Raw genomic sequence first — 13148 nt, forward strand, 5'->3', positions numbered from 1 at the left:
GACACTTGTTGAACACATGGGGTTCTGGATGGCCAAGGGCAATGTCCAATGTCAAAAGGACTTTAAAAGGTAGCCCCTTTGTCGCTGAAGCAAGGTACTTCCCCGACTTCAGGGACAAAGTGATGAAACTAATCCAGAAAAAGCGTCCTCATTATCCAGGCTTTTTTTATCCTGTTGTAAAACCAAAAACTGGCAGTTGGTTTTTATCTTTTCCCTTCAAGTTTCAGGGGTAAGCAACTTTATAGCTAAGGGCAGTCCTCATCATAAACCCGAAGGCATTTGCACAAAACAGTAGAGTTAGCCTGCTGTCACTTCTTCCATAAGTCCTGGTGTTCACTCACTTCTCTTCCTTACCTACATATATTTTATACATTCACTAGAGGCCTGGTGCACGAATTCATGCATAGGTGGGGTCCCTCTGGGTGTCCTGCAGGGATTGGGCTAAAACCCGCAGTCCAATGCCACCTTCAGCTCCTAACTGCTACTCCCGCTCATCCCAGCCCCCTTGTGCCTGCCACAGGCTCGCGGCCAATCAGTCCCAATCGGGAGAGGCTCACGCTGTTGCAGCAGCACTTGCCAGCCATAAACCCTGCATCTGGTGCCCTCCCAAGGGGAGTTGCCTGCGGGATTGGGCTGAAACCAGCTCTCCGACATCCTCCAAAGGGTCCTGGATTGTGAGAGGACACAGGCCAGGCTGAGGGACCCCACCAGTGCACGATCAGGCTGGGGAGGGACAGCAGGAGGGCTCCAGAATGTGTCCAGCCCATCTTGCTCAGTCCCAATCGGCCAGACCCCAGCAGCAAGCTAACCTACTGGTCAGAGCATCTGCCCCCTGGTGGTCAGTGCATGTCATAGCGACTGGTCGACCAGTTGAGTATCTGCCCCCTGGTGGTCAGTGCACATCATAGCAAGCGGTAGAGCAGCCTTACAATATCATTAGAATATTACGCTTTGATTGGTTGTTGGGTTTTTCTGCCATTTGGTCTATTTGCATATTACCCCTTTATTATATAGGATGATATACCTAACTTTTTCTTTTCTTTTTTCTATGATTCTAGGCTATATGGTTCACCTGTGAGTTTTTTCAAATTGTCACAAGCCTCCCAAATTTTTTCAATATTTTTACTTAAAAAAATCCATGTATAAGTGGACCTGTGCAGTTCAAACCCATGTTGTTGAAGGGTAAACTGTATAATAACTTATAATATTTATATGTTATATATTATTATGTTATTAATGTAATATAGTATGAGAACATTATAATCACTGGATGGCAAAATACATTCTAGGGCACCCAAAGGCTTGGGTTAGCAATGGTTCTCTCTAGACTTTACCCATAAGTAATATCCTTTGTGAAAACTTTTTGTTTTGTGGGTCATATTCCTGGGGAAATATGTTAGCATCAAGGAGGAAACATGCAGACCAATCCATTTGTGACAATAACCCCACACTGTTCAGTGGCAGTCTCTCAAAAGAAGCCAGGCTTTTTTTTATACATGCACTTCAGCAAGGGGACTGTAACTGGTTAACAATTACCTCTTCCTTGCTTACTCCCCATTCTGCAAATGGAAATCCTAGATGTCAAAAGTAATCATTTATTCCTTAAATCTATTTTAATCTTAATAACTAAACATCAAATTTTCACAATACTATGGCAATCTGCAATACTCAGAAGCGATACCTGAAACCTATGGCCTATCTTTAAAAACAACTAAATATCTACTCAAGAGACACTAGTTAGTACTAGTTAGAAGCTGACTGCTTGAAATCTAGTATCTACAGAGACACATTGAAAACATTTTATATATAAGAAAAGAAACCCAGTGGACATGATAGCTGTTCCTTCTTCCAGATTCTCCATATTTAATTCCTATGAAAGCAAATAATCAGAAAGAACAGAACCTGGACATAACTCAGGATCCTGCAGAAATGCCTCCCTGGGTTATGATTTGATGAAAATAGAATAAATTGCTAGGTGAGCTTAGTTCTAGGAAATACGTAAATATATTACACACTTTTAAAATTATTATTTTTAAAAATATATATTTAATTGATTTCAGAGAGGAAGGGAGAGGGAGAGATAGAAACATCATTGATGAGAGAGAATCATCAACTGGCTGCCCCCTACAAGCCCCTCCTGGGGATCAAAAACCCAACCTGGGCATGTGCCCTCCTGGCCAACCACTGAGCTATGCCAACCAGGATTTATTATTAATTTTAGAAAGAGAGGAAGGGAGAGAGATAAAGAGAGAGAGAAACATTGATTTATTGTTTCACTTATTTATGCATTCATTGGCTGATTTGTAAATGTGCCCTTACCAGGAATCAAACCCACAACCTTACAGTACACAGGATGCCACCCAACCAACTGACCTGCACTGGCCAGAGCTATATTACACTCTTTTATCAGAAGGTGAAAATTATGTATCTCAAATGTTTTCTTTTTGTTGTCATTTCTGGGAAACTCAGTTCCCAATGACAGAGATGGCTCTTATTTGTTTGGTCACATTATTTAGATAAGCCCAATGGGTATGATCAGCTTGACCTCCCCTTGTTAATAGTATCTGAAAGTGCAGAGCCAAAATAATTTAAGTTATCCTAGTTTCTAGTATGAATTTTATATTTCAAATAATTTTTCAACTCCTTTTCCTTTTCTAGTAAATGTGCTAGACTAATGGATGAATGTCCAGCCTTACAGGTGCATCTTGGTCCATCAGGTAAGCGCCATGGCCTTGACTGATGGCTTCTCGGTATTCTCGGTGGGCAGCCTCCTTCTCTTTGATCTGGAAAAGATTATTTTTATACCAGTCATAATATGAACAGCGATTTCAGATTTTACTAAGGAAAACTTCATCATTAAAACCTATGCAAAAAGAGAAAACTAAGTGTCTAAGATTAAGGGAAATATATAAAATGATCATCAAGGATAATTCTTTTTTGTTTGTTTTGTTAATCCTCACCCAAGGATATTTTTCATTGATTTTTAGAGAGAGTAGAAGGGAGGGAGAGAGGAGGGAGGAGGAGGAAGGGGAGGAGGAGGAGAAGGAAAAGGAGGAGGAGGAGGTGGTGGTGGTGCTGGTGGAGGAGGAGGAGGAGGAGGAGAGAGAAAAATATAGATGTGAGGGAGACACATCAATTGGTTGCATCCCACATGTGTCCTGACCGGGGCCAGGGATCGAACTTGCAACCCAGGCAAGTGCCTTTGACTGGGAACCAAACCTTTGACCCTTCGGTGGATGGACCAATGCCCTAACCACTGACCAGGGCAATGATCATCTTTATCTAATAAGAGTTTGAATCAGAAAAGGCCAACTACTGAGAATTCTCTTTAAGTTGAGATAAAAATATGTAAGTCAATGGTGAAAAAAAGAGTTTAGGACTTAATATTGAACAAAAAGATAATAATTGAACTTATCTTAAATTTAATGAAATGTTTGTTACTACTGCAACTGTGAGCTAATCCTTACAATAAAAAAAGAATGATTCAACTGTTACTTCTTTTGCTACAATTTTTCTTTACAGTTAGAACAACAGCCTTCACTTGAGTTTGACTTTTTTTTTCCTGCAAAAAACTTTATTATTTCCATTTAGTCCAAGGCATGGGAGAGGGCTCCAGGGTGGTTATAGGGATTTTAGTGGTTTCATGGAGACACTCAGGCAGAAGAAGCCAGACACCAGGAAGATGCAGAGTGGCCCCTCAAAGTTCTCTGGGCTGCAAGGGCTCCTAATCATGTTTGAGGATGAGCCTTTAGAAGAGATATATGTCCAGCCCAGCCTGGGGGCCAGCCAGCCTACAGAGGTTGGTCAGATGGTTGCCCATCTTTTTGATGAGTTTCACCTCCTCATCTAGGTTCTCCAGGAAGTCACAGATATGAGGGTCTGTGCAGCTAGAACCTAGAACCCAGGGCATGGCAAAGGGCCTGGTTCTGGTTCTTTTCCATGGCCATGCTGTCATGGCATCCTGAATTTTATTCCCTTCATCTTGGGAAGGCGTCTGCATGCCCTGGAAGAGGCGAGGTAGAGGCACTGGTTACGAATCTTAAAGAGACGCTTGGTGTGCTCAGGTTTCTCCTCAGCCAACTCCTGGAGGAAGTGGTCCATGCCCTCCAGAGCCACATCGTTGGAGTCAAAGTAGAAGCCCAGAGAGAGAGAGGTGTAAGAGACCCACAAATGCAGGTTGGCCAGGCAGTTGACAGCAGCTTCCACCTCAGTAGACTAATTCTGATGAATTTGGGAGCTCATGGTTGCTTGGTAATAAGAAGTTAAATTCAAAACACGGCGTAGGCTGGTTTCAGAGTCTGAGAATGGCTGAAATGTTTCCAAAGGTGGTGACTGGAAAAGAGGTTGGAGGCTGCTTGGAGGCTGGAAGAAGGGTGTCCCTGGGTCTGTCCTGTCCAAACACTAATGGAGCAAGAGACAGATGGGGGAGGGGCACCGAGGGCACTGCCCAGTTTGACTATGTATTTATTTGTGTGTTTGTTTTCCCAATTTGACTTTTATAGCAGGATGCAGAGGATTGGTTTTTGCAAAAATCTCTAAGGGCTTCACCAATTTTCTAATGTGCTTCTCTCAAATTTTTGATAATGAAATCACACTTTTTAAAAAGTGCCCAGGCAAACAATTTGCAAGGCACTGACAAATAAAGAGTGGACAGGTAGGTGCGAAATGAGGTAATCTAAGAGGGATTTGTGAGTGGAGGCTAACTGCATAAGTACTTATTTCTTCAAAGAATACTTTTGTTTTATAAGGCTGCTACTCAGCCCTACACTATAGGGATGCAAATAAAGAAGATTTGGGTAAATGGAAAACTGATGTTAGAACCAAAGAGCAGCCACAATGCATTTTCTCCCCTTACCTCTCCCACTATGTGCTTCTCATTGATGAACGCTTGGAAACCACATACGGCTGCCTTATCATCCAAAGGAAAAATATACTTTGCCTCAATGGATACAGGGCTCTGATTTGTGTACGTCTGAAAAACAATGACCTAAAGAAGAAAAAACATCCATAAACTTGATGAAACCATATGGAACCATTTGCAGAACAACTATGAATGAAATCTATTATGCATATCTTCTTTGTATGATCAGGCATTCAAAAAGTAATTTTAGATAACATTGACAAAAGTATTTTTACTAAGACTGAGAACTAGTATACTGTACAAATTTTTGAGATCTTAATTTTTCTCCTTCAGACAAAACCATTACATAACTAAACCAAAAACACTGAACTCATTCCAAAAAGAGTCAAATATGTGAGCCATTGAGTACACAAGGTCTGTGCTGCTGGGCTTCTGCCTGGAGATTCAAGGTCATCCTATAGCCCAGCTGTCTCATCACAAACTAGTGAAAAAGCCACTACTACATAATGAGTTTATTTTTGGGCAAACTTCCCTAAGGAAAAAGCCTTATGAGGTTGAAATGTCAGATGGTACAAGTTGTCTAATCCACAGTAACAAATGGAGGACACACACCTCTCCTTGTAAAATAGTCACTGTTTGTTTTGCATCTATTACATATGAAAAAAAAATGCCCTGGGTAACTGCATCTAATAGTCACTGACAGATATTATTATTTCCATTTTACATATGAGGAAACTGAGGCACAAAGAAGTTAAGTAACTTCCCCCAGTTACAGTGCTAGAAAGGAATGAGCAAGGGTTCACAGCTAAGCCTTTCAAACTCCAAATCCTTTGCTTCTTACAGTCCATACCAAGCTGCATTACAGCACAGTGGTTAAGAACCTGGACTCCACAAGGAATTCAGGTCGGTGACAGGGTTCTACCTTAGGGAAGGGATGGGGCACCAGGTTTCTACCATCTCAAATGGCATACCACCCATTCAACTCTCTACCACCCATAACATATATGGTTGAATTTCACTTTTCCCTCTTTCCCACTCAGTCTCTTTCAAACAACTGCCCAAAGTTAGAAGTCAATCTTTCCATGTAAAGCTTTGACTCTTGTTAAAATGTAAAATACTTGCACCGAAGCCTAAACAATGATCAGTTGTTTACATCTTAGGAAAAAAATAAAACCCTAGAATCAGTTCAAATTTGTGCTTTATCATATCATGAGCATCAGCATCCTCAGTATGGATCAGAGTGGGGCCAGTGTAGAGGTCAGGTAGATGCAAACTGGTATACATATGGATAGCATGCTCTGCCTACCCCACTACATCCCATTTTCAGAGGTTAAAGCAATCATTAAATTTAACTTGATTCCCTTCTGAAATGACAGCAATACCACAACAGTGGAATTAGATGTTCTTATTCTCCTAAGAGGTCTTTAGTGTTATTCAATGTAATCTTCTGTGTTAGGAGCCAATGGTTAGATCAAACTTAGAAAATAAATTATTTTAGAAAATTAAGCACTTTCAGAGCTCCACCATGACATCTGGCCAAACTATGTCCATGTAATGTCATGTTCAACTTCTGTCTTTCTCTCATGTTCCATATCCATCAGCAAATCTTATTGGTTCTACCTTTAATCCTTTGCCAGACCCAATCATTTCTTACCACCCCCACTACTAACATTTTGACCCAAATCACCATCATCCTTGACTGAATTCCTCAATAGTCACCTACATTTGACACTGTGATATGCCCCCAGACGTCCCCTTCAGGACCAAGGCTGCAGGGAGTGTTACTTGCTGTGTCCATCCCCAGTCAATGTCCTGTTCCAAAAATGAACTGCCTCACTCAAGAGAATGACCCCTCCACAAGGGGCAGCCACATCCAATGACTGGTCCCTGTAGGCCAGTATAAGGCCTGAGCCCCTTGCCTCATTTCAGAACATCTCAGAGCTCCCCCTGAAACTGTCTGAGGACTCTGGTATGCCTGTGTCACAGTCCACATCTCCTTCTGCCAGGTTCTGCCTCCCATGTTCTCTTACAGATGTCACTCCAGAGAGCACTTCCCAACAAACTTCCTGAAAACAAATCTCCATCAAGCATCTGTTTTCCAGAGAATCTGACCTAAGATGTCTCTAACTGGTCCTCTCCAGTCAATTGTCAACAATGTGGCCAGATCTCAATCATATCCTCTGCCAAACATCTTTGAAAGGTTTCCATTTTACTCAGAGTTGAAGATAGTATGTCCTGTGTTCTGATGTGAGCTGCCTTCCCCCAACTCAACTCTCTGATCCAATTTCCTACCATGCTTCCTACTATGCTCCAGCCACAGTGGAACTCTTTGGTATCCCTTGATTACATTAGATCCACTCCTACCTCAGGACCTTTGCACGTGCTGCTTCCTCTGCCTGGAATGAGCACCCCTCAGAAGTCCATAGGCTTTAGTCCCTCATTTCCTACAGATCTGTGCTTAGATGTCATCTCAGTGAGGCCTTCCTTGGCCATGCAACTTCCAAGTTGAAGTCCTTCTAACCTGTACAGCTCCCATCCCTACCTGATTTGATTTTTGTCTCTAGCACTTACCACCATCTAACATGGCATGCATTTTATTTATTGATCACATTTGTTGCCTGGTCCCCCAATGCAATGTATGCTCTGTGAGGGCAGAGTTTTCATACTGTTTATTGCTGTATGCACAGAGCCTAGAACAGTCCCCAGCAAGTAGTAGGTGCTCAGTAAATAAACGAATTTGAAAAATGTACATGTTTTGTTGAGTTCATGCAATTGTAATCCAATTTATGATTGACATCCATTTGGCTTAAGTATCGTAAAACCACGAAGCGCTTACCTGGGCTACAAAGTCTATTATTTTCCCCTTGATGTGCAGGTCCTCAAGAGGAACTGAATTCCCAGAGGTGTCCTGGAGACCAGCCTTGATGCTGCTGAAAGGTTTGGTGTCTGGTAACTGGTAATCTATACATTAAAAATATTAATGTTACCTTTTAAAACCATTCTTGAACTCTTTATTTTTATTATCTTGATTTTTAATCCTTCTCCTCCCCTTCATACATGATACTTCAGGAGAAATGGACAAACAGCATTTTATGATTTTCAGTAGCCAATGAAAAGAATGAGGGCAGCATTGTCAACAGACACTCTGTCTTTTAAATCTACAGATGTTAAGAGGTCGTCTTGAAAACCCAGTCATGCCGCTTCTTGAAAGGCATATGTTTAAGCATACACACAAGTACATCAAGGTCTTAAGAAACTCTGAATAAGAGTAGACAGCTGCACTCCCTGGCTTGTACTTTAGAAATAGTCAGTCACTATTACTTTTGTTCTACAAAAGTGTGAGAAATATGAGATTCCCTAGACTTTTGATACAAGGAAGACTAAATCAAACTCCTAATACAGTATATTGAAAAAATGTTCATGTACTATATCAGGTAGTACAAAAATACAAATATGGTAGAGGTATATTCTCTTCCCACACTCATTATTTTTTCTGTTTGTTTTTAACCCTCACCCAAGGATATTTTTCCACTGATTTTTAGAGAGAGTGGAAGGGAGGGGGAGAGACACACAGAAAGAAACATCTATGTGAGAGAGACACAATCGATAGGTTGTCTCCTGCATGCACCCCGACCATGCTGGGGATTGAGTCTGCAATCAAGATAAGTGTCCCTGACTGGGAATCAAACCGCAATCCTTCAGTTGGCGGGCCAACACTCTAACCACTGAGCAAACTCGCCAGGGCATTAAAATGCATTTTAAGTGGCTAATTCTGAATCCTTCACAAGCACATTCTATTCTGGTCCTTTTTAGTAAACTGTTTCCTACAATGTACCTTTTTTCTGTTTCCAAACATAAGACATTTTCCTTAACCTACAATATGCATCAGCTGTTAATTTTCAAAAAGGAGGGAGAACATTATTCACCTTCCATTTTTGCTATCATTTATACCATCCCTAGTAACCCATAATTCTAACATGAAAAACTCATTCTTTCAGTTTCCTGGCCTACTCTATTTCCTAATAACCTGGTAGAGTAATCCTTTCCTATGATCATCAATGGAGACCCTCAGTCATATCAACAAATTTAGAGAAGAGGCTGTGAACACAAAATGCACTATAATTTAGATAACAGTTTTACATTTATGCTTTGCCAATCCCCAGCCTCTCAAATTTATATCATATTGTATCCTAACATTAGTGTTATAACTTTACCCAGTTATGTGGATCTAAATAAACCCCACCTGATGAAGTAGGTTTTTTCATACCTAACCCTGAGGCCATCCTAGTGAAAATTGAAAAGCATGTAATAAAAGCATAACATCAACAGATTTTAAACTTCATGCTGTAAGTCATCAATAACAATGTAACCCTTCCAAGAAACCTCAAATAATTGAATAAAAACATTGTATAAACTCAAAATAATTATATCTTTCCACAAATTTTCTTGCTCTATTGACAGACAACATTCTAATGAGTTTGAGTTTTAAATAATTTTAACTTTTAATTCTCTCAGGAATTTAACATCTGATATTGGTTAATCTTCAATAGTAATAGAATTAATATGAATTTTCTTATGTAATTCATTGAGAAAACGGATTTAAACATATTACTTTCATTATATTTGTAATGTTTCTGTCCAGTAGGAATTCTTTGGTGTATCCAGTTCATTGCTAAAGGTCTTGAAATATTTGTATAGTTTCAAACTTATGTGAATTCTGTCTTGACCACAGGTTGTACATTTTTTATAAAGCTGATCACACTCAATACATTTGTAAGTTTTCTCCCAAGTAAGAATTCTATTATATTCTATGAGGCTTAAAGTTTGATAAACATTGTCATACATTTATGTGCTTTCTCTCAAAGATGTATATTCATCAAGTGAGGTTATAGGCTTTGATTATAGCCCTGGTTATAGGCTTTGTCTCATACATGAGTTTTACATGTTTTCTCTCCACAATGAAGTCTCTGGCTTTCAATAAGGCTTGAACACTTGCATATGTTTTACCTCAATAATATGTATAAAGGTTTCCTTTTACCTTTTTAAAATACATTTTTATTGATTTCAGAGAGGAAGGGAGAGGGAGACAGATATAAATATCAATGATGAGAGAGAATTATCAATCAGCTGCCTCCTGCACACCCCTGCAAGCCCACAACCCAGGCATGTGTCCTGACCAGGAGTCAAACCATGACCTCCTGGTTCATAGGTTGATACTCAACCACTGAGCCATGCAGGCTGGGCTCCTTTTACTTTTATTCAAAGCTTGAGCTTTGAATGTTACTATTTAGTATTTATTTTCTGGTGCTCAGTAAGGCATGCAAATCATGTAAAAGCCCTGACACACACACTACATTTGTGAGGTATCTCTCCAGTATGGCTTTTCTTATGTTGAGTAAGATTTGACCTCTGTGTAAAGGTTTTACTACTGTCACCACATTTTTAAGTTTTCTCTCCTATATAGATTCTCTTATGACTCCAAAGTTGTGAATGTCTGGAAAAACCCTTATCACATTTCTTACATTTATGAGAAATAAATGTATGAGTTCCCCGATGATCTGTAAGGCCTTAAGTTCAATAAAAGTCTCACCACACAATTACACGTATGTGGTTTCTCTCCGGTATGTATTTTCTGATGCCTAGTAAGGCTTACAAACTGAGTAAAGGTTTCTCTCCAGCATGGATTCTCTTATGTCTAGTAAGGATGGAACTAACAGCAAAGGCTTTTAAGCATTCATTACTATGTAAAGATTCTCACCAGTATGGATCTCTCACAAGTCTAAATTAAAAAAAACAAAAACAACACCTTACAACACTCATTACATTTGTAAGGTTTCACTCCATCATGAATTCTCTGGTGAACAGCAAGACTTGAATGTCCACTACACAATTTGCCACATGCTACATTGATATGGTATCTCTCCAATGTGGATTTTCTGATGTGTAAAACGTGAGCACTGGTTAAAATCTTTGCCACTCATGATGTTTGTAAGGTCTCTGTCCAGAATGAACTGTCTCATGATTCCTGATGTTTGAGCTTTGCTGAAAGTCTTCCTACAATCCTTACATTGATAAGACTTTCCCCTAATGTGTACTCTCCTGTGCCATTTTAAAATCCTCCTACATTTATTGGACATGTTTTTGATATTGAGAAAACCTTTTGTGGTGAAGCCAAGGAACATTGTTGATAGATTTCTCAACTTTATTGCAGTCACAGATTTTTTCCTCATTTTGAAACATCTGCAATTCAGTGAGGTGTACCTGCATACGTAACCCAATTCTATTTTCCAAACTCTTTATATACTTGTTTCCTGCATCACTGATGTTACTTTTCAGTTTTAACCAATTCCTTGTAAATGGCTCGTCATGCATAGAATATTGGTATGTATTATTTCTTACAAAAAACACTGTGCTTTTGAGGAAAATTAATTGAGGGTTTATTATATCCATCTTTTGTACAACTGAAATTTTTGCTATAGGTAAAAGGCACCCCTTTTGCAATTTCCTGCATCACATTGCCACTAACTCTCAAACTCATGTATATTTTCCCAGTTTTTCTTGAGGTCAAAACCCTTGGTGCCATGGCTTTCATTTTTTTCTAATATCAATGGATTGTATAATTCTCCTTTATTAATTTCCAATCTGGGTAATAGTTACTTTACTTCATATCCAGCAGGAAGTCTCTAGTAAGAGTCATTCCTTCTGCTTCTTTCCTCTTCTTCTGGGATTTTTTTTCAGGTAAGATTATTCTCACTAGGCCCACTCTGAAGTTTCTCCCCACTCTGAAGTCCTACATTTCTGATTAAAAAAAAATACTTTGATCACAGTTAAAAATGTTTGTGTGTTTTTACAATGCTACTAATTAATGTTATAGTAGTTTGGGCTTATGATTTCCTAAGAAGCTTTCATCCCCTCTATTATTTGTACTACTAATAGGTAAGCTGCATGTTACAATTTTGGGGGGTGCCTCCACTTATCCCATGCAATCCTCACAGCAGCACTGTGGTGTGGATATTGGTCTCATTCCCCTTAGAGAGAAGCTGATGCCTGGAGATGTTATATGGTTTGTCGCAGATCACACAGTCTAGTACGTGACACTTGAACCCAAGCTTCCTGATTCTAAAGTTGAACCTTCTGTCTATCCTATCAGCCTCATTACACTTTTTTGCACATTGACATCTTAAATGTATCAGTGGGTTTGTGGCTATCCGGAGGTGGATGAGCTCAGCTTTGGTGTGTCAGTAAGTAGCATAATTTATAGATCACTTTAAACTCTCTCAAGCATCCTGGTTTTCATTTTTAAAAATAAAAAAGGAAATGAACATTTATGTCTGAGGTTATAAGTAGCTACCAAACATGAATATTAATTCCATTGAAAATATAATATTGAGTTCTATAATATCACATGAAACAGCATTCAAGAACAGTGTCTTGGACAAAAACCAAGATGGCGGCATATGTATAAACACCTGAAATGGCTGCCTCGCACAACCACTTCAAAACTACAAAGACAAAATGGACATCATCCAGAACCACAAGAAGGCTGGCTGAGTGGAAATTCTACAACTAGAAGGGAAGAGAAAAGCACAGAGACTCAGAGGAGGTGCGGAAGTAAAGTGCAGAGGTACGGAGGTGCACGTGGAAAGCACTGGCAACTGAGGACACGGTTGTCTTTTTCAATCAGGAGGGAGACACACGCTCCTGCTCTGAACTCCAGTTCCGGGCGAGTCTCTGGGGACCCGGACTGATACGGGGAGAAACTGGACTGTCTGGCAGCTGACAGAATTCGAGGGCAGCTTTCTCTCAGAGGTGCTTGCAGCAATTACTGGGACACTGAGACACGGGACCTCTTAGGGTAGGACTGAGGATCTACCATAGCTGTTTGCTCCGCCCTGCTGATTCCCTGGGACCCCGTCCCACCCAAGCTGTGCATAGATGCTTTTGCATATGAATGACCTGGCCCTTTGCAATCTACAATTACCTAACAAACTTCAGCTGGGTCAGAGAGACCCAGAACATCCAAAAGAAGGCCCAAGGCCCCACAGCAGTTTGCATTGCTTCACAGCTGGGCCTCATCTGAGCATCTCCAAACCCAAACAAGGAAGAGGATTCTGCAGATCTCTCTGTAGCTCCTGCTGGGTAGCCTCAGGCAGAGGCTAAATTAGCACCTCCTTAGAGGTCCAAGAGCCAGTATACCCAGTGGTCAGAGTGGGACCATCCAGAATACAACTCCTCAGATCCATAAAGGACACACTTAGGGGGAAGACTCAGTGAGCACCAAAGCCCC

The 13148-nt window shown here is 40.3% G+C and overlaps 1 protein-coding gene and 1 pseudogene across 1 annotated transcript in view; both read right to left on the reverse strand.

The window, feature by feature from the left end:
- PARP4 (poly(ADP-ribose) polymerase family member 4) overlaps nucleotides 1–13148 on the reverse strand; it is a 116201-nt gene that overhangs the window by 60319 nt on the left and 42734 nt on the right. Inside the window, exons 15-17 of the mRNA XM_006765331.2 lie at nucleotides 7698–7822; nucleotides 4856–4987; nucleotides 2697–2783 (exon numbers count right to left, since the gene is read on the reverse strand). Coding sequence (XP_006765394.1) covers nucleotides 2697–2783; nucleotides 4856–4987; nucleotides 7698–7822 — 344 coding nt within the window. The remainder of the gene's footprint in view (nucleotides 1–2696; nucleotides 2784–4855; nucleotides 4988–7697; nucleotides 7823–13148) is intronic.
- LOC107183329 lies at nucleotides 3547–4242 on the reverse strand (annotated as a pseudogene).

The sequence above is a fragment of the Myotis davidii genome, unplaced genomic scaffold (genome assembly GCF_000327345.1).
Source record: "Myotis davidii unplaced genomic scaffold, ASM32734v1 scaffold840, whole genome shotgun sequence".
NCBI lineage: Eukaryota > Metazoa > Chordata > Mammalia > Chiroptera > Vespertilionidae > Myotis > Myotis davidii.